We start from the raw sequence: 25,579 nt of genomic DNA, 5'->3' as shown, positions 1-25,579 counted from the left end.
CACCCCAAAGTCGCTCAACCATGTCTTTCTGGACCTTGCTTTATGCACTGGTGGGCAGTCATGTTGGAACAGGAAGGGATCATCCCCAAACTGTTCCCACAAAGTAGGGAGCATGAAATTGTCCAAAATGTCTTGGTATGTTGACACCTTAAGAGTTCTCTTCACTGGAACTAAGGGGCCAAGTCCAACCCCTGAAAAACAACCCCACATCATCCCCCCCTTCCACCAAATGATTTGGAGGGGTGGCCAATACTTTTCGCAATATAGTGTGGATGAGTGAGTTTGGGGTGAAGGAACTTGAGTGTCCTGAACTCAATCCGATAGAACACCTTTGGGATGACTTAGAGCGCAGACTGCGAGTCAGGTCTTCTCGTCCAACGTCAGTGACAGACCTCACAAATGCACGTTACAGGTGCATTAGAAAAGTCCTGCATGTTGCACATTTGGTGTGGTAAGGCAGCGTTACTCAACCTATTTAATACAGAGGGACCCTTAAAATAAATTTCATGTCTTGGGGAAAATTATTACATCTCTAGTTTAGGGTGCATTTATGTGCTCATTAAGTTGTAAATATTCTAGATACACTACATTGGTAATTGTTCTTTTTATTATTATATTAGACACCTGGAGTACTCCCCTGCTCTATATAAAAGAAACATGTTTTTTTTAGCAATATTGAAATGGATCATCGGCTGTGAAAACTGTAGTTCCCCTTTCAATGGTGGTTAGTGGAAAGGTGCCTTATATTGGTAGTTGGTGTAGTGGTCCCATACACTAGGTGGCCAATGGGAGTAGGATCTCTTTATATTAACAGCCAGTGAGAGAAGGACAATCTCTTACATTGTTGACCAGTGGGAAAACCAACCCTTTACACAGAGCTAAAAAAAATAATTATTGATATAATTTGGTTATTGGTAGACGTGTGCGGTTCGTTTTTGTTCAGAGTTGAAATTCAGACACATTTCCGAATTACAATAGTAACGAGTTTAAATGAATCTAAAATAATTAATCCAAATTTTGGACGAAATTCGAATTTTCAAAGAGAATAAAATAGAATAAAAAAATAAAAGAATAGAATATAATAGAGTAAAACAGAATATAAATATAAATATAATATAAATAGAAAATAAAGGAATAGACTAAATTAGAAAGACTATAAGCATCTTATAAAATTTGAATTTCGAATAGAATAAATTCTAATAGAATAGAAAAGAATACAATAGAATGGAATATAACAATATAACCGTTTTCTAAAATTTGAATAGAACAAATTCTAATTCGCATAGAATAGAAAATAATATAATATAATAGAAAAGAATAGAATATAATTTTTTTTTAGAATGGAATAGAATATAACCATCTTCCAAAATTTGAATAGAGTAAATTAGATTTCAAATGTAATTTGAAAAATTTGAATCGATTTGCATTCATGAAACAATTTACGAAAACTACTTAAACTAACTTAACTAAACAACAAATCGAAACCGAACACATTTTTTATTTTTATTTTACAAAGGTTTTTATTGCAAATGAAGTATAACAAGAGTATACAAATAATTACTGGTTACAGTAGACATCAGACAACAAAATGTAAAAAAAGGAAAAGAAAAAAAAAACCCCCCCGACATCAAAATGTTGGCTATATAGTGCTGTATACAATAACGCAAATGATGAAGAAATGGAAAGCCTAAATGATTCTGAAAAGGCATAATCATTGGCAAAACACCATAATACCATATATACCAGATGCCTAGCACATCATTTCTTAAAAATATCCTTAATGTGGGTGGTGCGAACAAAAAGTACAACATAAAAGGTTCGCCCTGCCGTACCTCCACCACACAAAAAAAAAATAACCAATGTAGGCAAAGCTTGTGAAAAGAAACTAAAAAAGTACATATAGGAAAATAAGATAAATAAGAATTGCAATATAGCCTGTCGGGTTCGGTTATTTCAAACTACCATAACCGTCAGATTTAACTTGGCTCCATCGCAACCAAAGTCATTACAGAAGAGAGACTAAGACAGAGAAGAAAGAGGTGAATGATAGTAAGAAGCAGAAAGAGAGCATAGAGAGTAGAGAGAAGAGAACAGAAGAGGGGGGGAGGAGTCCATTCCACTAAAGGGAGCGGGGGGTGCACACAGAGACCTTAGATAGACAAAAGTTGGCTGCTGAATCTGGAAGGTTGGACACAGGAAATCCAGGGCCTCCAGGTTCTGAGAAATTTGTCATGAGTATCAGAAGCCAAGGATGTAAGTTTTTCGTTAATCATGATATCATTCATACGGTTTTTAACTGCCTCGAAACTGAGTACAGGCGTTTTCCAAGACTTAGCAATGATCAATTTTGTTGCATTGAAAAGGTGTTGGGCTAGTTGACGTTCTGGGCGAAGAAGTTCCTAAATAGGTTTGCATAATAGAGCTGCATAGGGGTCTCTTTTCAGGTTAGCATGGAACATATTTTTTAACAGGGCAAAGACCCGTACCCACAATCTGCAGGCTCTTGGACAGGTCCACCAAATGTGGGCCATGGACCCTGGTACTAGGCAGCCCCTAAAACAGTTAGGAGAATGTGAAGGAATGAATCGTGCTAACCTCTCAGGCGTATATGATCCGCCAATCTGCCGGGTCCAATTGCGTCCCTAAATCTTTTTCCCATTGGAGATGATATTTGCTTATGGGGGGTTTGTTGATGGAAATATTAGAGGAATATAATAAGGATATTGTCCCCGGGGAATGAGGAGTAGCCCTACATATTTTTTCAAAGGGAGTCAGAGAGTACAGGGTTGGCCGAGCCCGGAGGAGCTGTTGGATAAAATGTTTTAATTGTAGGTAACTATAATGTTCCCGCAGGGGAATATCGTGAGAAGAACGTAGCATAGCAAATGTAACTACTCTCGTGGGAGTGAGCAAAGAATGGACATCTGTGAATCCACTATTTGCCCACCAAGAAAATTGACCGGGGTTGTCTCTGCTAGGGGGGAATAATGGGCAGTGGGAGAGGCGTAGTAAAGGCAGGTGAGGGGATATGAGGCCAGCTGAATATTTCGTCATGTCCCAGAGGCGAAGCAAGTGGGCCATACACGGCCCTATTCCTTTCGGCCGCTTCGAGGGAGGGAGCCATGGCACAGAGGAGATGGGGATAGGGTGCGAATCCACCAGATCGATAGTGGCCCAAAGCGGCATTTGGTAATTGTCATGGAACGGGTGGCCGCCATGTAGTACGTTTGGAGGTTGGGGACCGAGAGACCTCCTTCAGACCGCCTAGCGTACATTATCTGCTTATTAATTCGGGGACGAGAAGAGGCCCAAATAAATTTCAAGAGTTTACGCTGATGGATTCACAGTATATGGGGGGCAATTGGAACGGGCAGTACCCTAAAAAAAAATATAACAACTTTGGGAGATAAGTCATACGAATTGCGGTGATTCTACCGAACCAGGAGATCGGGTAATGAGACCAAGAGGTTAACATTGCGTCTAGCTTACGAAAGAGGGGGGGGGGAAATTAGCCTGGTACAAACCATCGTATCTGGGGGTGATACAAATTCCCAAGTAGGGTAGCGAAGGAGGCCATTGAAAGGGGAAACTTTATTTTATGGTAGATAATTCCGATGGGGAAAGGTTTACCGACATGGCTTTAGACTTTGCGGGGTTAACACGTAAGCCAGACAGGGACGCGAATGTCTCCAGAAGAGAAAACAGACTGGGGAGTGAGATTCTGGGTGATGTCATAGTTAATAGAATATCATCCGCAAAAAGCGAAATCTTGTGTGGGAAGCCTGCCACTTCCACGCCTGTGATATCTGGATGTGAACAGATCGACTCCGCCAGTGGCTCCATGGCCAGGACAAATAAAAGGGGCGAGAGTGGGCAGCCCTGACGAGTGCCCCTTCGTATAGGGAACACATGGGATTCAAACCCATAATATTTAACTTTAGCTTGAGGGGCATCGTACAGAGCTGCCAACCAGCGCAGAAATTAGGCTCCGAAACCATAACGGCGGAGAATGGTCATAAGATATGGCCAGGATAACGTATCGAAAGCCTTGTTCACATCCAGCGACAAAAGCATGGTTTCAAGGGATCGACTATGGGCAATATGCTGTAATTGAATGATTCTACAGATGGCATCTCCAGCCTGCCTCATCAGAACGAAACCTATTTGGTCTTTTTTAATGAGCCGAGGGAGAAACGAATTCAAACGTTTGGCCAATATTTTCGTAAGGATTTTCATATCAATATTAATTAAAGATATAGGACGGAAGTTCGCCCAGGAAGTATGGTCACGGTCAGGCTTCGGCAGCATTACTATATTGGCTGTCAGTAGGTCTGATGAGAGGTTCTGCCCATGCTTAACGGAGTTGTACATGGTCGTCAAGGGGGCTGCAACTACATCCACCAATTTTCTATAGTATAGTGCCGTGAAGCCATCCGGACCTGGCCGCTTACCAACTTTGAGGTCCTTAATACTTTGTCTGACCTCAGTCTCTTGGATATCACGGTCCATAAGATTCATCTGGGCCTCAGTTAGAGTGGGCAGGGCTATTCGCTGGAGAAATTCCGCCCTATCCTGTTCTGTCTTAGAATCTTGGGCTGAGTATAGGGTGGAGAGTCTATGCTAAAATTCGTCCAGTATGTAAACCGGGTTACTTGTGAGTTTATTGTGTCGGGTGCGCAAAGTTATAGGGGTCAGTTTAGGATTAAATGTTCGCAACCTCCTAGCCAGAATCGCAGTGGGTTTATTCGCCTTAATATACCAGCTTTGGCGAGACCAGCGCAAAGTGCGTTCTGCTTGTTCGGCGAGACTTAAGTCTAGTTCCATGCGGGCCTGGTCTAGGAGCTTACGATTAGCAGGAGAAGGGGTTTGCTTAAAAAGTGCAGAAATGTCCAAACGGGACTCCAACTTTCTCTGCACTTCCTGCCTCTCTTTCTTGCGTTTAGACGCTATTTGAATGATGCGACCCCTTAGCACTGCTTTATATGCCTCCCATAGTGTCACTGGGGAAGAGACTGAAGTCGAATTAAGACGGAAATACTCGGATGACGCCTCTAGTAAGGTGTCATGGATGTCTCGTATAGATAACAACGAATCATTCATGACCCAAGGGTAGGGTTGAGGATTGCGCATTAGGGACCGGCAAACCACTAAAATGGGATCATGGTCTGTCCAGGGGGCTGCCAAAATAGAAACAGATTCCACTAGGGGGAGGTGTTTTCTATACATTATAGCATGATCTATTCAGGAATGCAAATGATGCGGATGGGAATAATGTGTGTAATCTTTGGTTGTCGGGTGTAACTCACGCCAAAGGTCTACTAAGTCATAGGTGCGTAAAGAACAAGAAAACATTTTAGCTGCGGGGGAAATGGCCTTCTTTTCGGATGGATATTTGTCTAATACCGTATTAAGGGCCACATTGGAGTCCCCGGCCAGCAACAGGGTCCCCTTCTGGTGCGACGCTAACAGAGAACAGATATGTGACAAGAAGGGGCCTGGATTGGAATTGGGAGCATAGTAGGTCAGAATAGTAACTTCCATGTCTTGAATGGTGCCCAAAAGCAGGAGATATCTGCCTGCAGGATCTGCTATCTGTTTGTCGCACCGAAAGGGGACCGTCCTGCGGAAGGCAATCAAGACTCCCCTCTGTTTAGTCGGACCATTAGCCTGAAACACCTGTGGATATTGGGAATCAAAGTAGTTAGGGTGCGTGGAGGAAAAGTGAGTTTCTTGGAGACACGCAATATCAATGCGTTGCTTTCTAAGGTATTTAAACACTTTTACTCTCTTGGATGGTGAATTCATACCTTGGACATTGAGTAACAGCCAGTGCAGGGTCATGACGAGTGAGCGGGGAACCGCTTGTCAGAGGCTCCGCGTACATCCCCTATGGACTCAGGGATAGGGAGAAAAGGGATTAGAGTAGAATAGAAAGAGTAAGCATGAAAGGAAATATAAGGAGAGCCAGAAAGAGTAAGCACAGAGAAGCCGAGGAAAGCTCGGAAGAGAAGTATTGAAAATAACAGCTGTGCAATTAAGCGTAGGCCGGGAAGCCCACCAGGAAGTCGGAAGTTGAGAGGGACCATAATCCCACGCAAGTACTGATACTAGGGGGCACAGTGGTCCACCTGGCCCACTCAGTATATCTTAAAACTTGCAATGAAACAGTAAATTTGAGCACTAAGTTACATAACGATTAACTGTAAATATAACACAATACATGTGGTAATGTCAGACACGGACCGCTGGTACTGAGACAGCACCAACGGGTTAAGGCTAGCTCAGTAACTATTAAGTCCGTTTTTATTCCCCTCGGGGGGGGGGGGGAACCGTTGTCCAAAGGCTTAAATGGCACCAGCACCGAAGCCTGCATTTGCACGCAAAGTTAAACACGTGAATTGTAAAGACATATGAGCTTTAAAGTAAAGAAGCAAATGACGAATGAACCTCCCCCGGCTCCCCAGGAAACCCTGGAGGGGAGCCGGGGGAGGTCCGCCACAGACATCTAGAAAAGTCCAGACCCAAGAGGGAAAAAAAAAGAAAAAAGAATATAAAAAAAAATATATATATGTATATTTTGATACCGGTTTCATGCCCTCACGGAACAGCTTCTAGAGCTCAGGGCAGGACCGGTACCATTCCCACTCCAGGTAGAGTGGGACAAAAAATAAACTAAATTGGCAAGGATACTGCGCAGACCGGTTGCAAGATTAATAACCCGCATGTGGGCGGAGGAAATGTCAGCCTGTGGGGACATCTTGGTAGCGTTGGGCCTGGAGCGATCGCAGAGCCTGAGATCCATGCAGGGAGGCCTGAGAAGACATTCGGGAAGGCTATGTCTGCCGGGTGCGGGAGGATGGAGCAGCTGGGTCCCCTTGAGATGGTGGAAGGTCTAGCTGTAGTTCTTGGAAATGACGTCTCAAGTCGGAGACAGAGGAGGCCTGGACTTGATGTCCCCGGTGGGTAAAGGACAGCTTAAAAGGAAACCCCCACCTGTATTTTATGCCCAGATTTTGCAGGATCAGTAGGTAGGGTTTTAAGAGCCTTCTTTTAGCAATCGTTACTGGGGATAAATCTGTGAACAATTGGAGGGGGTAGTTTTGTAAGGTGAGGTCTTGGTGATCTCTTGCTGCCTGTAGGAGTCTTTCCTTAGTGCGATAATAATGCAGCTTTATAATAACATCTCTGGGGGGGCCTTCTGAGGGTTTTGGAGCCAGGGATCTGTGGATGCGGTCGAATTCTAATCGCTCCAGGGGGATTTCAGGGGCTAGTTCTTGAAAAAAGGCCGTAGCTGTACCCTGTATATCTGTAATAGCCTCGGGGATACCGCGGATTCTCAAGTTGTCCCTGCGGGCCCTGTTTTCAGAGTCCTCTAACTTATCCTTCAATCCCTCCAGCTCCGCATGCAACTTTTCCAATTCATCCTCATGGCCCTCCAGCACTGTGGTGGATAAGTCCATCCTTTGCTCTAGCTGGTTTGTGCGGTGGCCTAGCTCTTTAAGGCCTCGCATGAGATCAGAGGAAAGTTTGCGTGAGGCTGCTGAGATCTCATCCCTTACTATTGAACGGAATCTGGCTAGCATGTCCTCAGAAGCATGTTGCTCAGGGCTTACCAGATCCGAGGGGAACTGCTGCAGACTGTCAGAGGGCGAAGCTGCTCCTGTCACGGAAAGCCTCGTGGTGTCATCGGGCTCTGGAGGCTCGGGCGCCATCTTGCCTGTCCCTGCTGCATCTTGCGCTGTTTGGGGGATCTCCTCTTTCCCCTGTGCGACCGATGCATTCCCGCGGGTCCCCGCCAGTGTCCGCAGTCTGGGGCTACCGGTCCGGCGTGTCTGACTGGCCTGTGTGCTCTGTGGACCGAGAAATCAGCGGCCGGAGCGCGGAGACTAAGCGGCCATCTTCCGCGATCGCGCGCATGCGCCCCACACATTTTTTTTTTTCATTCTGCACATGTCTAGTTCTTGGTAGTTGCTCCTCATTGCTCTGGAAGCCCTAGAAACCTTAGGACTCTGGAGGAACCCCAGGGTACCCTGGTCCAAGAGATCCCCCCCCCCCCACTTTGCAGAGATCTCCTTTTGCGTCCTGATGTGGGACAGGAATAAGGCTGATTTCAGGGAAAACTGTGTTGTACTGACCTATGATGATCTGTGTATCTTATTTATTCACAGGAACTTTTCCCAGCCAATCGGCAGACGGTGGAGCATTTTGCAAAGTACTTCACTGACGCCGACCTCAAGGAGCTCTCCGACTTTTTGAGAGTCCAGCAGTCTCTTGGAACCCGCAAAGAGCTGCAGAAAGAACTGCAGGAGCGATTATCTCAAGAATGTCCAATCAAAGAGGTGAGCGAGCGAACGCTTCATAGAACAACTTGTACTCAATAAAGAGTCATGTGTTTTGTGATGATATTCAGTGGGTATAGAAAAGATTGCATTTTGTTGCTTTGCAGCCTGAAATGAAGACACAGTTTTAGTTTTATCCGCCGGTATTTACTAGTGCTACTTATAACATCCAAGTGAAAGATAAAACACCAACGTTTCAGGAAAAAAAAAATCAAAAACACAATTACTGAGTTGGAAAAAGGATCACCCCCTTATGTCAGTATTTTGTTGAACCACCTTTTGCTTTAATTCCAGCCTTTAGTCTGTTGGGATGTCTCTACTAACTTTGTAAATACAAATAAATGATGTGGTGATTACTCAATATAAAAAATAAAAATAAACTTCCAAAGTGCTAATGCGATATTGTGCAATACAAAATATGTGCAAATAGCATTCGATATCTGGTAACCAGGAAAAATTCCGAAAAATATCAAAAAAATCACAAAAAACATTCATAAAAGTGCTAGTGACAAAAAAAAACTCTGCAAAAAAACAATCAATAACTGATAAGCAAATTTAACAAAAAAAACTTTTAAAAGTTGCCTGTGCAAAAATATTTTTGTACAAAAAATTGTTCATATAGTGACGTCACCATCCATAGTGCAAATACATTTCAGTTCTTTAACCGCTTCAGCCCCGGAAGATTTTACATCCTTCCTGACCAGAGCCCTTTTTGCGATTTGGCACTGCGTTGATTTAGCTGACAATTGTGCGGTCGTGCGACGTTGCACCCAAACAAAATTGACGTCCTTTTTTTACCCTACAAATAGAGCTTTCTTTTGGTTGTATTTGATCATCTCTGCGGTTTTTATTTTTTGCGCTATAAACAAAAGAGCGACAATTTTGAAAAAAAGCAATCTTTTTTACTTTTAATTTTTGCTATAATAATCTCCCAAAAATATATATAAAAAAACTATTTTTTTCCTCAGTTTAGGCCGATATACATATTTTTGGTAAAAAAAAAAAATCGCAAAAATCGTGTATATTGATTAGTTTGTGCAAAAGTTATAGAGTCTACAAAATAGGGGATAGATTTATGCCATTTTTATTATTATTATTATTTTTATTAGTAATGGTGGCGATCTGCGATTTTTATAGTGACTGCAATATTATGGCGGACACATCGGACACTTTTGACACTATTTTGGGACCATTGTTGTATATACAGCGATCAGTGCTATAAAAATGCACTGATTACTGTGCAAATGACACTGGCAGGGAAGGGGTTAACCACTAGGTGGTGATGAAGAGGTTAAGTGTGTCCTAGGGAGTGATTCTAACTGGGGGGGGGGGGGCTACCACTGACATGACAGCGATCACTACTCCCGATGACAGGGAGCAGCAGGGGCGGACTGACAACTCATGGGGCCCCCAGGCAATAGAAGATTATGGGGCCCCCAGGTAATCCGAGATCATGGGGCCACACAGTATACACACACACAGTGTACAATCACACAGTATACACAGACATGTTTCTATTGGCTGAGAAGGTACTGGAGAGGTGGGGCAGCTAAAATCTCGGGATTTTTAGACCAAAAGTATGTCGGTAAGGGACATTTCAGAGATGGATGTAAAAAAAAAAACAGATTTTTACATACTGTCCCTGGTTTTACTGAGGCTGGCAACCCTGATGAGGCCCCCTAGTGGCTCGGGCCTTCGGGCAGTGCCTGAGTGGCCCAATGGTCAGTCTGCCCCTGGGGATCAGTGATCTCTGTCATGACACTGGGCAGAATGGGAAATGGCTTGTTTACATAGACATCTCCCCATTCTGCGGATCCGTGACACGATCGCCGGGACACCGGTGGGCATTGAGTTTGCGGGTCCCGCCAATTAAAGGGGACATACAGGTACGCCCATTTGCCCACCGCTGCCATTGTGCTGAATTATATCGGCGTGCGGTGGTCGGTAAGTGGTTAAAGTGATGAACTTTCACCATCCGGGACAACAGTGTGCCCCAGCCTCTCGCCTCAAGTAAAGACCCCTACAGGTCTAGTCACGCTTCCGGTATAGATCTCTTAGATATCCACAGGCTCTTTTTCCTTGAAGGGTCCAGCCAGATTAGACCAATCTCAATGTGGTAAAGGAAGCTCCACTAAACGTGTTACTCTCCTCAATCTCCTCCACTCGTCTCCGTTGCATGCTCACATGCAATATAAATAAATCTCCATGTGCAGAAATCCAATAAAATTATTTATTAAAAAAGGCAGAACACTCACAAGTAAAAGCGAAGCGTTCAACTTCACATAAATCAAGGACTTGCGGTATCGGCCGAGACCGGAAGTAACGCTGCCCGGCTCCTCCCGATGTGTTACGTCACAGATCACGTGACTTTATCAAGGGTTCTACTAACTTTGCACATCTAGACTTTGCAATATTTGCTCACTCATCTTTGCAGAACTGCTCAAGTTTAGTTAAATTTGATGGTGACCGTTTGTGGACTGCAGTCTTCAAGTCATTCCACAGATTTTCAATGGGGTTTAAGTCTGGGCTCTGACTAGGCCATGCAAGGACATTCACCTTTTTCTCCTTCAATCACGGTGTGTTCATTGTTGTTTTGTGCTTTGGGTCATTGTCATGTTGTAAGGTAAACCTTCTTCCCATTGACAACTTTCTGGCAGAGGGCAGCAGATTTTACCACCCCTCATACCAAGATATTACCACCCCCCATACCAGGATATTACCACCCCTCATACCAGGATATTACCACTCCCCATACCAGGATATTACCACCCCCCCATACCAGGATATTACCACCCCCCCATACCAGGATATTACCACTCCCCATACCAGGATATTACCACTCCCCATACCAGGATATTACCACCCCTCATACCAAGATATTACCACCCCCCATACCAGGATATTACCACCCCTCATACCAGGATATTACCACTCCCCATACCAGGATATTACCACCCCACATACCAGGATATTACCACCCCTCATACCAAGATATTACCACCCCTCATACCAGGATATTACCACTCCCCATACCAGGATATTACCACCCCCCCATACCAGGATATTACCACTCCCCATACCAGGATATTACCACTCCCCATACCAGGATATTACCACTCCCCATACCAGGATATTACCACTCCCCATACCAGGATATTACCACTCCCCATACCAGGATATTACCACTCCCCATACCAGGATATTACCACTCCCCATACCAGGATATTACCACTCCCCATAAAAGGATATTACCACCCCTCATACCAAGATATTACCACCCCTCATACCAGGATATTACCACTCCCCATACCAGGATATTACCACCCCCCCATACCAGGATATTACCACTCCCCATACCAGGATATTACCACTCCCCATACCAGGATATTACCACTCCCCATACCAGGATATTACCACTCCCCATACCAGGATATTACCACTCCCCATACCAGGATATTACCACTCCCCATACCAGGATATTACCACTCCCCATACCAGGATATTACCACTCCCCATAAAAGGATATTACCACCCCCCATACCAGGATATTACCACCCCCCATACCAGGATATTACCACCCCCCATACCAGGATATTACCACCCCCCGTACTAGGATATTACCACCCCCATAAAAGGATGTTACCACCCCCCATAAAAGGATGTTACCACCCCCCATAAAAGGATAGTACTACCTCCATGCTTTACTGTAGTAATTGTGTTATTTGGATGGTGAGCTGTATTAGGTTTTCGCCAGACATATTGTTTGGTGTTGAAGACAAATAATTCAATTTTAGGCTCATCTGACCACCTAAACACACCTTGGAGATTCTGAGGCCACATTGAAAAAGGTGGTCTTGTCAGATGAGACTAAAATTAAATTATTTGACCTCAACACCAAATTATATGGATCAATGCATGGACGTGTAAAGACTTACAGGTGAACCTGATTGAATGGTCCATGTGAAAGGGGCCTAAATTGTTGGGATCCACTGAGTCTGGACCAGCTCTGTGATGTCAGCCAACAACTGGCTTTAGCCCGCTGTTGACGGATTTTGGGTCACCAGTGTGCAAAAGTAAGTGACCCACATAAGAGTTATGAGCAAAGCTTTGGCCATACTACTTTTTAAACCTATGCTACTGAAATGGGAATGAGAGGGGATACACTCTGGCCCTTTTGCCTTAAATGCTAAAGGGACTGTATGGACAGGCCTCCTCAAGGTGGCCATACATTATACAATTTTCCTTTTCAATTTTCTTTAGATTTACCTTCAACTATGTAGTACAAGCTCCTGCCTGATTGCATCCAAATTGAAAGCGTGTAGGTTTGACCTCTCTATTATATGGTTTTGGTAAATTTAAAGGAAAGCTGTACAAGAAAATTGTATAATGTATGGCTTAAAGTGTTTGTTACTCCAACATTTCATATTCCTGATATGTGCCTGCTGTACCATGTACTTGTATGAGACAGTCTCAGGTTTTCTTTTTATTGCTTCCTTTATGTGAAATCCCTGGTTTTCCTGCCAGTCCCTGTGCTTTCCTATTAAAAACTGACCACACTAAGCAGGAGAGCACACTGTGGCCAGTTCTCTAGCTGAGCTAGGAACTCCGCTTGCTGTTCTCGAATAATCAGACTTGTCGTGACATGGTCTTCTTTTTTCTACTTTCTTTTTCTAATCTTGGGATCGCTCTGTGTCTTTGAAAATTTCCATCTATACAAAGCTCCACATCAATCCAAATGCTGATTGAGTGTTTTGATCAGTATGAGAGAAGGCTTCTAGCAGAGAAGAGCCATACGTCCTGAAAACAGTTGTCATAGTAATAAGTGTAGATGCAATTAAGCCGAGACGTAACGACATGAAGATTAAGAGAACCGAAAACCTCTTTGTTAACAGGAGAGAGAATTATTGATGGAAGAAGAAATAATGTCAGCCCATTCAACGCGCAGCGTATAGAAACTACTTCTCCCGTCACGGAATAATCTGACGTTTTGTGTAGTAGTTTTTCTTCCTTTGTTACCAGAATCACCGATAACTGACAGCTGAAGATATAGCTGTACCTCCGCTTGTCATATCCATCAGTTAAAGAGATTTTCCTCCCACAATCCCACCAGATGAGCGATTAAAAAAAAAAAAAACTTCAGTGTAATTCCAAGCGCAGGTTGTGCCACGCTAAGGGTCTCCCGGTGGGGTGGCACGCTAAGGGTCTCCCGGTGGGGTGGCACGCTAAGGGTCTCCCGGTGGGGTGGCACGCTAAGGGTCTCCCGGTGGGGTGGCACGCTAAGGGTCTCCCGGTGGGGTGGCACGCTAAGGGTCTCCCGGTGGGGTGGCACGCTAAGGGTCTCCCGGTGGGGTGGCACGCTAAGGGTCTCCCGGTGGGGTGGCGCGCTAAGGGTCTCCCGGTGGGGTGGCGCGCTTAGGGTCTCCCGGTGGGGTGGCGCGCTTAGGGTCTCCCGGGGGGTGGCGCGCTTAGGGTCTCCCGGGGGGATGGCGCGCTAAGGGTCTCCCGGGGGGTGACGCGCTAAGGGTCTCCCGGTGGGGGTGGCGCGCTAAGTGTCTCCCGGTGGGGGTGGCACGCTAAGTGTCTCCCGGTGGGGGTGGCACGCTAAGTGTCTCCCGGTGGGGGTGGCACGCTAAGTGTCTCCCGGTGGGGGTGGCACGCTAAGTGTCTCCCGGTGGGGGTGGCACGCTAAGTGTCTCCCGGTGGGGGTGGCACGCTAAGTGTCTCCCGGTGGGGGTGGCACGCTAAGTGTCTCCCGGAGGGGGTGGCACGCTAAGTGTCTCCCGGTGGGGGTGGCACGCTAAGTGTCTCCCGGTGGGGGTGGCACGCTAAGTGTCTCCCGGTGGGGTTGGCACGCTAAGGGTCTCCCGGTGGGTGGCGCGCTAAGGGTCTCCCGGTGGGGTGGCGCGCTAAGGGTCTCCCGGTGGGGTGGCGCGCTAAGGGTCTCCCGGTGGGGTGGCGCGCTAAGGGTCTCCCGGTGGGGTGGCGCGCTAAGGGTCTCCCGGTGGGGTGGCGCGCTAAGGGTCTCCCGGTGGGGTGGCGCGCTAAGGGTCTCCCGGGGGGTGGCGCGCTAAGGGTCTCCGGGGGGGGTGGCGCGCTAAGGGTCTCCGGGGGGGTGGCGCGCTAAGGGTCTCCGGGGGGGGTGGCGCGCTAAGGGTCTCCCGGGGGGGTGGCGCGCTAAGGGTCTCCCGGTGGGGTGGCCCGCTAAGGGTCTCCCGGTGGGGGTGGCCCGCTAAGTGTCTCCCGGTGGGGTTGGCACGCTAAGGGTCTTCGGGGGGGTGGCGAGCTAAGGGTCTTCGGGGGGGTGGCGAGCTAAGGGTCTCCCGGTGGGGTGGCGCGCTAAGGGTCTCCCGGTGGGGTGGCGCGCTAAGGGTCTCCCGGTGGGGTGGCGCGCTAAGGGTCTCCCGGTGGGGTGGCGCGCTAAGGGTCTCCCGGGGGGGTGGCGCGCTAAGGGTCTCCCGGGGGGGTGGCGCGCTAAGGGTCTCCCGGGGGGGTGGCGCGCTAAGGGTCTCCCGGGGGGGTGGCGCGCTAAGGGTCTCTCCCGGGGGGTGGCGCGCTAAGGGTCTCCCGGGGGGGTGGCGCGCTAAGGGTCTCCCGGGGGGGGTGGCGCGCTAAGGGTCTCCCGGGGGGGGGGGGGGGGGGTGGCGCGCTAAGGGTCTCCCGGTGGGGTGGCACGCTAAGGGTCTCCCGGTGGGGTGGCACGCTAAGGGTCTCCCGGTGGGGTGGCACGCTAAGTGTCTCCCGGTGGGGTGGCACGCTAAGTGTCTCCCGGTGGGGTGGCACGCTAAGTGTCTCCCGGTGGGGTTGGCACGCTAAGGGTCTCCCGGTGGGGTTGGCACGCTAAGGGTCTCCCGGTGGGGTTGGCACGCTAAGGGTCTCCCGGTGGGGTTGGCACGCCAAGGCCCCTGGGGGGGTGGCGCTAAGGGTCTCCGGGTGGGTGGTGCGCTAAGGGTCTTCGGGGGGGTGGCGCGCTAAGGGTCTCCTGGGAGGTGGCGCGCTAAGGGTCTCCTGGGAGGTGGCGCGCTAAGGGTCTCCTGGGAGGTGGCGCGCTAAGGGTCTCCTGGGAGGTGGCGCGCTAAGGGTCTCCTGGGAGGTGGCGCGCTAAGGGTCTCCCGGGTGGTGCTGTGCTAAGTGCCGCACTAAGGGTCTCCTGGGTGATGCATCACTAAGGGTCTCCAGACTAAAAGTCAGCCGCTAAAGATATTGTAGCTGCTGATGTTAAAAAAAAAAAAAAAGAAAAGAAAAAACACACTTACCCAGGATCCAGTGATGTTATCACCCAAACCAGCTCTTTGCCAGCCTTCAGGTCCAGGTGTCAACATTTGTGTGGGTAGCAGAGTGAGACTCCTTGTTCTGGAGTCCAGAAAACAGGGAGAAGCAATCAAGTGTGCAACCTGTGGAACCCTGATCAGCGCAAACAACAGCTGCTCACAGATTAGAGGAACACAAGAAAAAAAACCTAACTAGGAGGGTGCTACAAATGTATTTGGACAATATATGCTTATCCCAGAGTTTAAAGTCTTTATAAACTATAGTAAGAGCCAGAATTTTCCTCTTGGTTTGCCTATAATTTTCTTGGGTTCTCTTGCTGTTTGCAGATGGTGCTCTACTTAAAGGAAGAAATGAAACGGAACGAATTAGCCGAACATGCAGTGATCGGGCTCCTGTGGACCTGCATAATGAATGCCGTAGAGTGGAACAAGAAAGAAGAGCTGGTTGCAGAGCAGGCTTTGAAGCACTTGAAGGTGGGGACTTGTATGTGTCTTTGTATCGAGCACTGCAATATGCAGTATGTCAGTAAGATCGGTACCCTGCCGGTAATTTTTGTACATGTGTAAGTACAATAAATTAGCCCGATCAGTCGCCTAAAAAACATAAGGCAATTCTATGCAACAGCAAAGCCATTGTACTTCCCTCAGGGGTGGTCTTTGTCTCCAACCATCTCTCTGTTCCAGTGTTTCAGCCTCTGCCAGTCCTCTTAGTAATAAGTTGACATTTATGCAATTGTTGTATGTCTGTGCCCCACTGCCACATGCCGTGGTGCCTTTCTCTGACCCTCTACATAACTGCTGTGTCCTATGGTGACGTAGAGGTCAGGGGAAGAAACCACAGTATGCAGTGGGGGACACAGACCTTGGTAGGGTACACTCAGAACCCCTGCCAGGTCTTCCAGAATCCCTGCCAGGACATCCAATGGTGCATCACCAGAATCCCGGCCAGGACATCCAATGGTACGTCGCCAGAATCCCTGCCAGAACATCTAATGGTATGTCACAGAATCCCTGCCAGGACATTTAAGGGCTCATTTACACATGTGGACCATTTAAGTCTGCCGCTCAGTTTTTCAGGTGGACCTGAACGGACCCTCCATGTACCTCTGTGGAGCGACTGAAACCATGAAATCAGGCCGAGACAGAAGTACAGTTAAATCACACTTGTTTAATAATAAAAGTAAAAAGAACAAATGTAGTCAAAACATACCCAAAGTTTAGTAACCGGAACGGATAGTCAGCCAAGCCAGAAGTCAGCAATCAATGTAGTGGAACAGCAAGCAGGATCTGGAACCAAAAGGGATGTCAGCAAAGCCAGTCTTGAACAGGATCGCAGGATAGCTTCTCAGTTTTTGTGATGTTGACCAAGGCGAAGGCAGAGCTTCTCTGGACTGGATGGCTTAAATAGGTAGGACTGATGAGCAGGATATCAGCAACAGCTTAGTAACTGTGGAGAGATGGGAGCTGCCAATTAGCCGACAGCTGTGCAGCCAGCTCAAAGAAGGGCTGAGCCCAGCCCTGAAAGGTGACATGTCCGCTTCCATCCGATCTGCTCTGTTAAATCCAGATGGATGGAAACCATATTTATTTTCATACATCAGGGGACACAGAGCCATAGTAGTTACTATGTGGGTTATAGGGTCACGGATAGGTGATGGACACTGGCATGCCCTAAATTAAAAAGTGCACTCCCTATATAACCCCTCCCACTGGTGGGAGTACCTCAGTGTCTAAGGTATTTGTCACGAGTAAAGATGCGCTGTGCTGAGCTTTGAATGAATGAATGAAATACTTGTATAGCGCACAATGCGAACTGAATTGCCTCTAGGCGCTGTGGCGAGCTTTGATCATCTGCTAAAAGAGGAAGGTCTTGAGTTTTTTCCTAAAAGCCAGGTGATTTTCTTCCAGGCGGATGTTGATTGGTAGAGCATTCCATAGCCGAGGCCCTTGGACAGCGAATCTCCGATCACCCTTGGATTTATACCGGGCTTTGGGCACTAGGAGGAGGTTTTTGTTGGCTGATCGAAGACTGCGGTTTGGTGTGTAATGATTTATTTTCTCCATTAGGTATTGCGGAGCTTCTCTATGCACGCATTTGTGGGCGAGGCAAAGGGTCTTGAACGTGATCCGATTTTTTACGGTTAGCCAATGTAAGCTCCTCAGTGAAGGAGAGATGGATTCCCAGGGTTTTTTTCCTGTTATCAGCCTTGCCGCCGTGTTTTGGATCAGTTGTAATCGCGCAAGTTGATATTGTGGTAATCCTATGTAAAGCGAGTTTGCGTAGTCCAGTCGTGAATTAATGATTGTTCCAACTACCACTACTTTGTCATTCTTTGGGATAAAAGGGATGAGTCTGCGAAGCATGCGTAGCAGATGGTGAGATCGACTGACTACAGATCCTATTTGCGCATCCATTGACATTTCTGCTTCTAAAATAACCCCGAGACTCTTCGCTTTGGTCTTTGGGGAGATAGTCTGCCCAAAGACGGTTGGTGGAGACCAGGAGGTTTTGATTACGGAATTATGATTTGGGTGTAAGATAAGAAGCTCTGTCTTTGATTCGTTCAGCTGGAGGGAGTTGGTGGTCATCCAGTCCTCTATTGATTTGAGGCAGTTTTCAAGTTGTTGTTGGTGATCTTTTTTTCCATTGATCCGGAAATAAAAGTTGCGTGTCGTCAGCGTAAGAGTGGAAGCAGAGATCTGAGCATCTGATGATTTGAAGGAGTGGGCGAATGTAAATGTTGAAGAGAACGGGTGACAACGGAGAGCCTTGAGGGACTCCGCAGGTGACTGCCCGAGTTTCGGAGCTTTACTGGAGCAATCGTTGCTGGGGCTGGTTATGCAGACAGATCCATTCAGAATGTCTAATCTTGGCCGTATTGAATGGTACCCGGGCCTTGTATTCCTAAGAAACAAGGTTTTTGCCTGTGAATGCTCTCCTTTGGGAAGCTGGACCCTGTGATGCAGTACTTTTTGGTATTAAGGCCATAAAGTTTTTACTGCCAGGGTGCTATTGCAGGCCCAGGATTGTAGGTTTTCCTTTTTGGATCCCCAGCTCCTGAAGGTTTAACGGAGCCCATCGTGAAGGGTAAAGATTCGGTCTGTTGGTTTACCATAGAAAACCCATGCGGCGGGAAAGGTAAGTGGAGTTTTCTAAGAAATTTAAAAAAAAAATTCTTATGAAATGTCTCCTTTAAATTTTGTAAATGCTGTCATACATATATGTCAACACTGGGGGCTGTATTGAGTACTCTCGTCTCATGCTTCTCAGAGCCACGTTGTGTCTTGAAGCAAATGCTTCTTCCTCCAGCCGAATGACAGACCTTCGGTAAGTCTGGGTGGGGGGGGGGGGGTTCTCTCTCCCCACAGATGCCCCCCTATGCCAAAATTTCTTCCCTTCTTCTTTGGGGAAGGAAGTGCTGCCATTTGTTTTGTAAAATAAAAAAAATGGCTCGAACGCCATGGCTTACGGACCCCCCCCCCCCCTCCATTTCTCCTTCCTCCCAGGGATCCCACAGGATCGAGAGCCCCTGCCGCTCATGCTGGAAAAAAGCTCTTTTTGAAAGGGAGGGCCGTAGGTGATCCGGGGGAGCGGGATTTAGCATGGCGATGGCGTCCAGCATGGGAGGGTTTGTTTTTAAAAGAACCTCCATGTGTATTTTGTACAACTGTGGAAGGACACAAGAGCAAAAGTGGCATTTAAGATTTGTTTTTTTCCTCTGACACATTTACTGCTGCATCAGGCTGAGCCTTATTAGCGGCGTTAAAACTGAACTATTGCTCAAGCAGTGCATGCAATTTCTTCTGATGGTACCTCTGCTTTGTGCATCGGGCTAAGGTCAGAAGGGGGGTTAAAACACCCCCAGAAATAGAGCTAAAGGAGTCCCCCTCTAGCTCTGGTAAGCCTACTCATCTCTACAGATGGCATTCTCTCCTGAGAAGGAGTGAGTAGAGTGAGCATCAGGACCATGAAATGTTTACAATTGTTTTCAACACTGCAGCCCCTATGTATTTCTCCCTCAGCCATGATGGGTTTTAAAAAAAAGTTTAGTGACTTTAATCGCACAGGTTCTCTTTCATTGCCCAGAACCCTCAAACGGGGGAACTAGGGGCGGGAGAAGACGAATCCCCTCAGGGGACCGTGGATGACTCCTCTTCTGAGGTGTCAAATGTGGGAGAACCAGCTGGTTTCAATGTCTTGCTGAATGGTCCACTCCACATTTATGCTCCCTTAACTGAGTGTTTGGGTTCTTTAAAGCCTCCTCAGACTGTGCATGCTTTTTCCTGTCCATTTATTGTCGGAGAGGCCTCTTTTGTACCTGTGAAGATCTCCCAGATAAATGTTATTTTCCTCCTTTTTCCACTTTATGCTATGGTGGAGGAAATTCACTAAGTACGGTATGCTAGCAATTAACGCAGTATATCCTCTGTGAATAAGAGCTGTTATCGGCAGACAATACTCAAATGCTTAGGCATCCAACTAATAAAGTTGGAATTCCTGTTAAAAAAACTCTGGCAGATTGAGCAGCCTGACTGACAGTAATTGCTTAATCATTGTGAGGCCAGTTTAACAGGTGTTCTAGGTATCCTGTCCAGAATTTATGTAGAACTTCCACAAGGTCCTCATGCAGGTGCTGGCTTATAAACTAGCCAAACGCACAACTGCTAAGATGCCTGCAGCGGTTTGTACCTGTATAGGAGACCGCCTGGGAATACCAGGTGCTATACAAGGTTCTGTGCACATTGTTGCTAAACACAAACGGCTAAACGCATGAGTGCAGGAACGCACATCAGAGGAGGATAAATTTCCTTTCACCATGCAGAAACTCCTAGCTAGTCTTCCTTTGCGGTGGAACAGCTATTTGAGGATGTTTGGATAATTCACCCAAAGAAATTCTAGTGGGAAAAGTACCCCCTTTTTTCCATTTATGTAAAGGAGTAAATATGTTTTTATTTTTAAAAGCTTCTTCTTTTTGTGGCAGGGGCATCAGCCTCCAGGCAGTCACGATGGCTTCCGCCATCAGGTTCAATAAGTAATCCTCAGAGTTAACCCTAGGGGATACTGTAGCCTCCTTATCAGGAGGTGCCCCGCTAGCTCAATAGGGGGAATTCTTCTGCAGTTCTCATAGATCTGACAAGAAGAAGAATGGGGGACTTCCTCAATAGCTCCAATCTGGAGTTCCAGAGTTCCCGTCTCCTCATTTTTTCTCAGATCAAACGTTCCTAAGGATCCAGAGAAAAATAAGTCTTTCTCTCCCCATGGAGTTTATCCGACCAGTAGTCTCCTTCCTACAAGGGGGAGAACTTCTGGCGTCTATCGACATCTAGGATGCTTATCTCCCATGTGCGATCTTCCCTCTCACCAGAAATTTCTACGCTTCAAGGTACAAAATCTTAATTTCCAGTTTGTAGCTCTACCTTTTCAGGCTAGCTTCTGCACCTCAATTGTGTATAAAGATCCTGGCCCCTCCTTTAGCCAAGTTAAGGGCTCAAAGTATAATGATACTAGCCTACTTAGACAATCTACTCTTGATAGATCAATCGGTAGCCCGTTTAAACCAAGGTCTGGTTACCACAGTCAGCTACCTGGAATACTTGGGTTGGATCTTCAACCTAGTAAGATCCTCATTAAAACCATTGCAGTACTTAGGGCTGATCATAGATACAGTCCACTAAAGGATATTTTTACCCCAGGAAAGAATTGGTTCCTTAAAGGAACTGATTCGGTGGGTCAAAACAAAGAAGAGTCCTCCTATTTATCTTTGCATGTGTTTATTAGGAAAGATGGCGGCTTCTTCAAGGCCGTTCCTTATGCGCAGTTCCATTCAAGACTGCTGCAAAACAGTATCCTGTCAACTTGAAACAAGAAGATCCCAACTCTGGACTTCCCTTTGCGTTTATCTGCCAAAATGCGTCAGAGCCTCAATTGATGGTCGATCTCCAATAATCTTCAAAAAGGAAGATCCTTTCTACCAGTTACCTTGGAAAGTTGTAACAGATGCCAGCCCTTTGGGCTGGGGACCAGTCCTGGAAGAAGCGTCTGTCCATATCAGAGCCTGGTTGATGGATGAGAGACCGCCTGGGAAAAACAGGTGCCGTAGGCTCAATCCGACAATGGCACAGCTGTGACTTATATCAATCACCAAGGGGGCACGAGAAGGTTTGTCTGGGGCAGAAAGCAACATTCCTTGCCTATCAGCATTTTCATCCCAGGAATGGAGAATTGGCAGGTGGACTACTTGAGTCGTCAACTATTGTTTCTGGGAAAATGTTCTCTTCACCCCAGCATCATTCTGTCAATATGCCAAGGAGGGGGTTCCGGACGTGGGTCTATTAGCGTCTGGGTTCAACAACAAGATCAACAACTTTGTGTCAAGGACAAGGGATCCAATGGCATACGAAACAGATGCCTTGTTATTTTCATGGGATCAGTTTTCACTGATCTATGCTTTCCCTCTTGTTCTGCTTCCGCGCCTTCTTTGCAGGAGCAAGCAAGAAGGGAAGGGGTGATTCTTGTGACCCAGTGTGGCCCAGGAGATCTTTGTTTGCCGAGATCATAAAGATGGTGGTAGAGGACCCGTAGTCCCTACCACTGTGGTCAGACCTTCTTTCGCAAGGTCTGGTATTCCATCCTTCCTTACAAATGCTAAATTTAACGGCTTGGCTATTGAGACCCATATTCTAAAATAAGACCGTGGGCTGTCAGCTTCAGTAGTTTCTACTTTAGTTATGCTAGGAAGCTGGCCTCCAGTGTCCTATACTAATGAGTCTGGAAAGCATATGTCTCCTGATGTGAATCCAGGGGTTGGCACCCCAGGAAATATGTCATAGGTAGGATCCTTGTATTCCTACAGATGGGATTAGAAATGAAGCTGGCCCTGAGTACTATCAAAGGCCAGGTATCGGCCTTATCTGTGTTTTTTTCAATAACCACTTGCTTCTCACTCTCTGCTTCGGAACTTATTCAGGGGGAAACCTGGATTAATCCTCCAGTTAGGTCACCCCTGAATACTTGGGACTTAAGATTAGTCCTGTCGGCTTTACAAAAACAGCTTTTTTTGAGCCAATACGGAATGTTTCCCTTGGTCCTCTTGACGAGGAACATAATTTTCCTGGTTGCCATATCTTCTGCTAGAAGAGTATCGGGGTTGGCTTCTGAAGGTAGTGTCAGGTTTTTTTTTCATTTAACCACTTTCAGACCGGACCATTTTGCTGGTAAATGACCAGAGGTCTTTTTACACTTTGGCACTGCGCTGCTTTAACTGGTAATTGCGCGGTCATGCAATGTTGTACCCAAACAAAATTTGCGTCCTTTTCTTCCCACAAATAGAGCTTTCTTTTGATGGTATTTGATTGCCTCTGCGATTTTTATTTTTTGCGATATAAACGTAAAAAGACCGCAAATTTTGAAAAAAAATGATATTTTCTACTTTTTGTTATTAGAAAAATCCAATAAACTAAATTTTAGTCATACATTTAGGACAAAATGTATTCAGCCACATGTCTTTGGTAAAAAAAAAGTCAATAATTGTATATTTATTGGTTTGCGCAAAAGTTGTCACATCTACAAACTAAGGTACGTTTTCTGGAATTTACGCAGCTTTTAGTTTACGACTGCCTATCTCATTTCTTGAGGTGCTAAATTGGCAGGGCAGTACAAAACCCCCCCAAATGACCCCATTTTGGAAAGTAGACCCCCTAAGGAAATTGATAAGAGGCATGTTGAGCCCATTGAATATTTTATTTTTTTGCCTCAAGCGATTGAATAATGACAAAAAAAAAAAAAATTTTTTTTTTTTACACAAAGTTGTCACTAAATGATATATTGCTCACACATGCTATGGGCATATGTGAAATGACACCCCAAAATAAATTCTGCTGCTTCTCCTGAGTACGGGGATACCACATATGTGGGACTTTTTGGGAGCCTAGCCGCGTACGGGGCCCCGAAAACCAAGCACCGCCTTCAGGCTTTCTAAGGGCGTAAATTTTTGAGTTCACTTCTCACTACCTATTACAGTTTTGAAGGCCATAAAATGCCAAGATGGCACAAAACCCCCACAAATGACCCCATTTTAGAAAGTAGACACCCCAAGCTATTTGCTGAGAGGCATGTTGAGTTCATGGAATATTTTATATTTTGCCACAAGTTGCGGGAAAATTACAAACTTTTTTTTTTTTTTTTTTTTTTCACAAAGTTGTCACTAAATTATATATTGCTCATGCATGCCATGGGCATATGTGAAATGACACCCCAAAATAAATTCTGCTGCTTCTCCTGAGTACGGGGATACCACATATGTGGGACTTTTTGGGAGCCTAGCCGCGTACGGGGCCCCGAAAACCAAGCACCGCCTTCAGGCTTTCTAAGGGCGTAAATTTTTGAGTTCACTTCTCACTACCTATTACAGTTTTGAAGGCCATAAAATGCCAAGATGGCACAAAACCCCCACAAATGACCCCATTTTAGAAAGTAGACACCCCAAGCTATTTGCTGAGAGGCATGTTGAGTCCATGGAATATTTTATATTTTGCCACAAGTTGCGGGAAAATTAAAAATTTTTTTTATTTATTTTTTTTTTCACAAAGTTGTCACTAAATGATATATTGCTCACGCATGCCATGGGCATATGTGAAATAACACCCCAAAATAAATTCTGCTGCTTCTCCTGAGTACGGGGATACCACATATGTGGGACTTTTTGGGAGCCTAGCCGCGTACGGGGCCCCGAAAACCAAGCACCGCCTTCAGGCTTTCTAAGGGCGTTACAGTTTTGAAGGCCATAAAATGCCAAGATGGCACAAACCCCCCCCCCAAATGACCCCATTTTGGAAAGTAGACACCCCTAAATTTAGGGGTACACTAGTGAGACTAGGTAATAAATGGCGGGTGCCCTGAAACTATAAAAAAATAACTAACCAACCAGCGTCACCTGTAACAGTTATATGGTGATCACTGGTGAAAGGGTTAACTAGGGGGCAATCAGGGGGCTTTATGCGGTAGTATATGGGGGTCCCTGGCGCTATAAAAAGCTGCGGCGAACCTAAATACCTACCTGCCTAACTAGCGTCACCTGTGACACTAATACAGCGATCAGAAAAACGATCGCTTATTAGGCTGGGTTCACACTGGAGCGATGCGGGAACGCCACGAATGCGCGGCGGGTTCCCGCATCGCATGCCTCCCGGCGGCAGTTCACACTGCCCTATGCGAACTGCTGGGAGTGTCAGTGAAATGTTAATGACACCCCCAGATCAGTTCGCATATCGCAGTGCGATCTGCAAACTTGGATCGCATGGTGTGAACACCCATGCGATCCGATTCTGCTGCGGACCAAAAAAAGGGTCCTGTGCGAGTTTGCGGCGGGTGCGGCGGGTGCGACACAAATTCAGCCATACTATCTGTATAGCTGAACTCGAATCGCACAGAGATTGGATGTGATTTGCACTGCAGTGCGGTGCGAATCACATCCGTTCTCATAAACCGCTGCAATGTGAACCCAGCCTTAGTGACACTGGCGACGGGGGGTGATCACGGGGTTAAACCTTTATTGGGGGGGGTTAGGGGGTACCTTAGAGCTAAAGGGGGCTAACCCTAACTGCCCTAACAGTTATTAGTCACAAATGACACCCGCCGGGTGATCAGGGGGTTAAACCTTTATTAGGTAATAAATGGCGGGTGCCCTGAAACTATAAAAAAATAACTAACCAACCAGCGTCACCTGTAACAGTTATATGGTGATCACTGGTGAAAGGGTTAACTAGGGGGCAATCAGGGGGCTTTATGCGGTAGTATATGGGGGTCCCTGGCGCTATAAAAAGCTGCGGCGAACCTAAATACCTACCTGCCTAACTAGCGTCACCTGTGACACTAATACGGCGATCAGAAAAATGATCGCTTATTAGGCTGGGTTCACACTGGAGCGATGCGGAAACGCCACGAATCAGCGGCGGGTTCCCGCATCGCATGCC

At 46.5% G+C, this 25,579-nt stretch overlaps 1 protein-coding gene across 1 annotated transcript in view; it reads left to right on the top strand.

Annotated features, from left to right (window-relative positions):
* BZW2 (basic leucine zipper and W2 domains 2) overlaps positions 1-25,579 on the top strand; it is a 234,318-nt gene that overhangs the window by 193,348 nt on the left and 15,391 nt on the right. Inside the window, exons 8-9 of the mRNA XM_077490692.1 lie at positions 8,169-8,339; positions 15,935-16,081. Coding sequence (XP_077346818.1) covers positions 8,169-8,339; positions 15,935-16,081 — 318 coding nt within the window. The remainder of the gene's footprint in view (positions 1-8,168; positions 8,340-15,934; positions 16,082-25,579) is intronic.

This window comes from Lithobates pipiens, unplaced genomic scaffold, assembly GCF_037356315.1.
Source record: "Lithobates pipiens isolate NorthernLeopardFrog02 unplaced genomic scaffold, aLitPip1_a1.2 Scaffold_19, whole genome shotgun sequence".
In the NCBI taxonomy this organism is placed as follows: domain Eukaryota; kingdom Metazoa; phylum Chordata; class Amphibia; order Anura; family Ranidae; genus Lithobates; species Lithobates pipiens.
The sequence above is the reverse complement of the archived record's forward strand: the minus strand, read 5'-3'. Positions and strand labels throughout refer to the sequence as shown.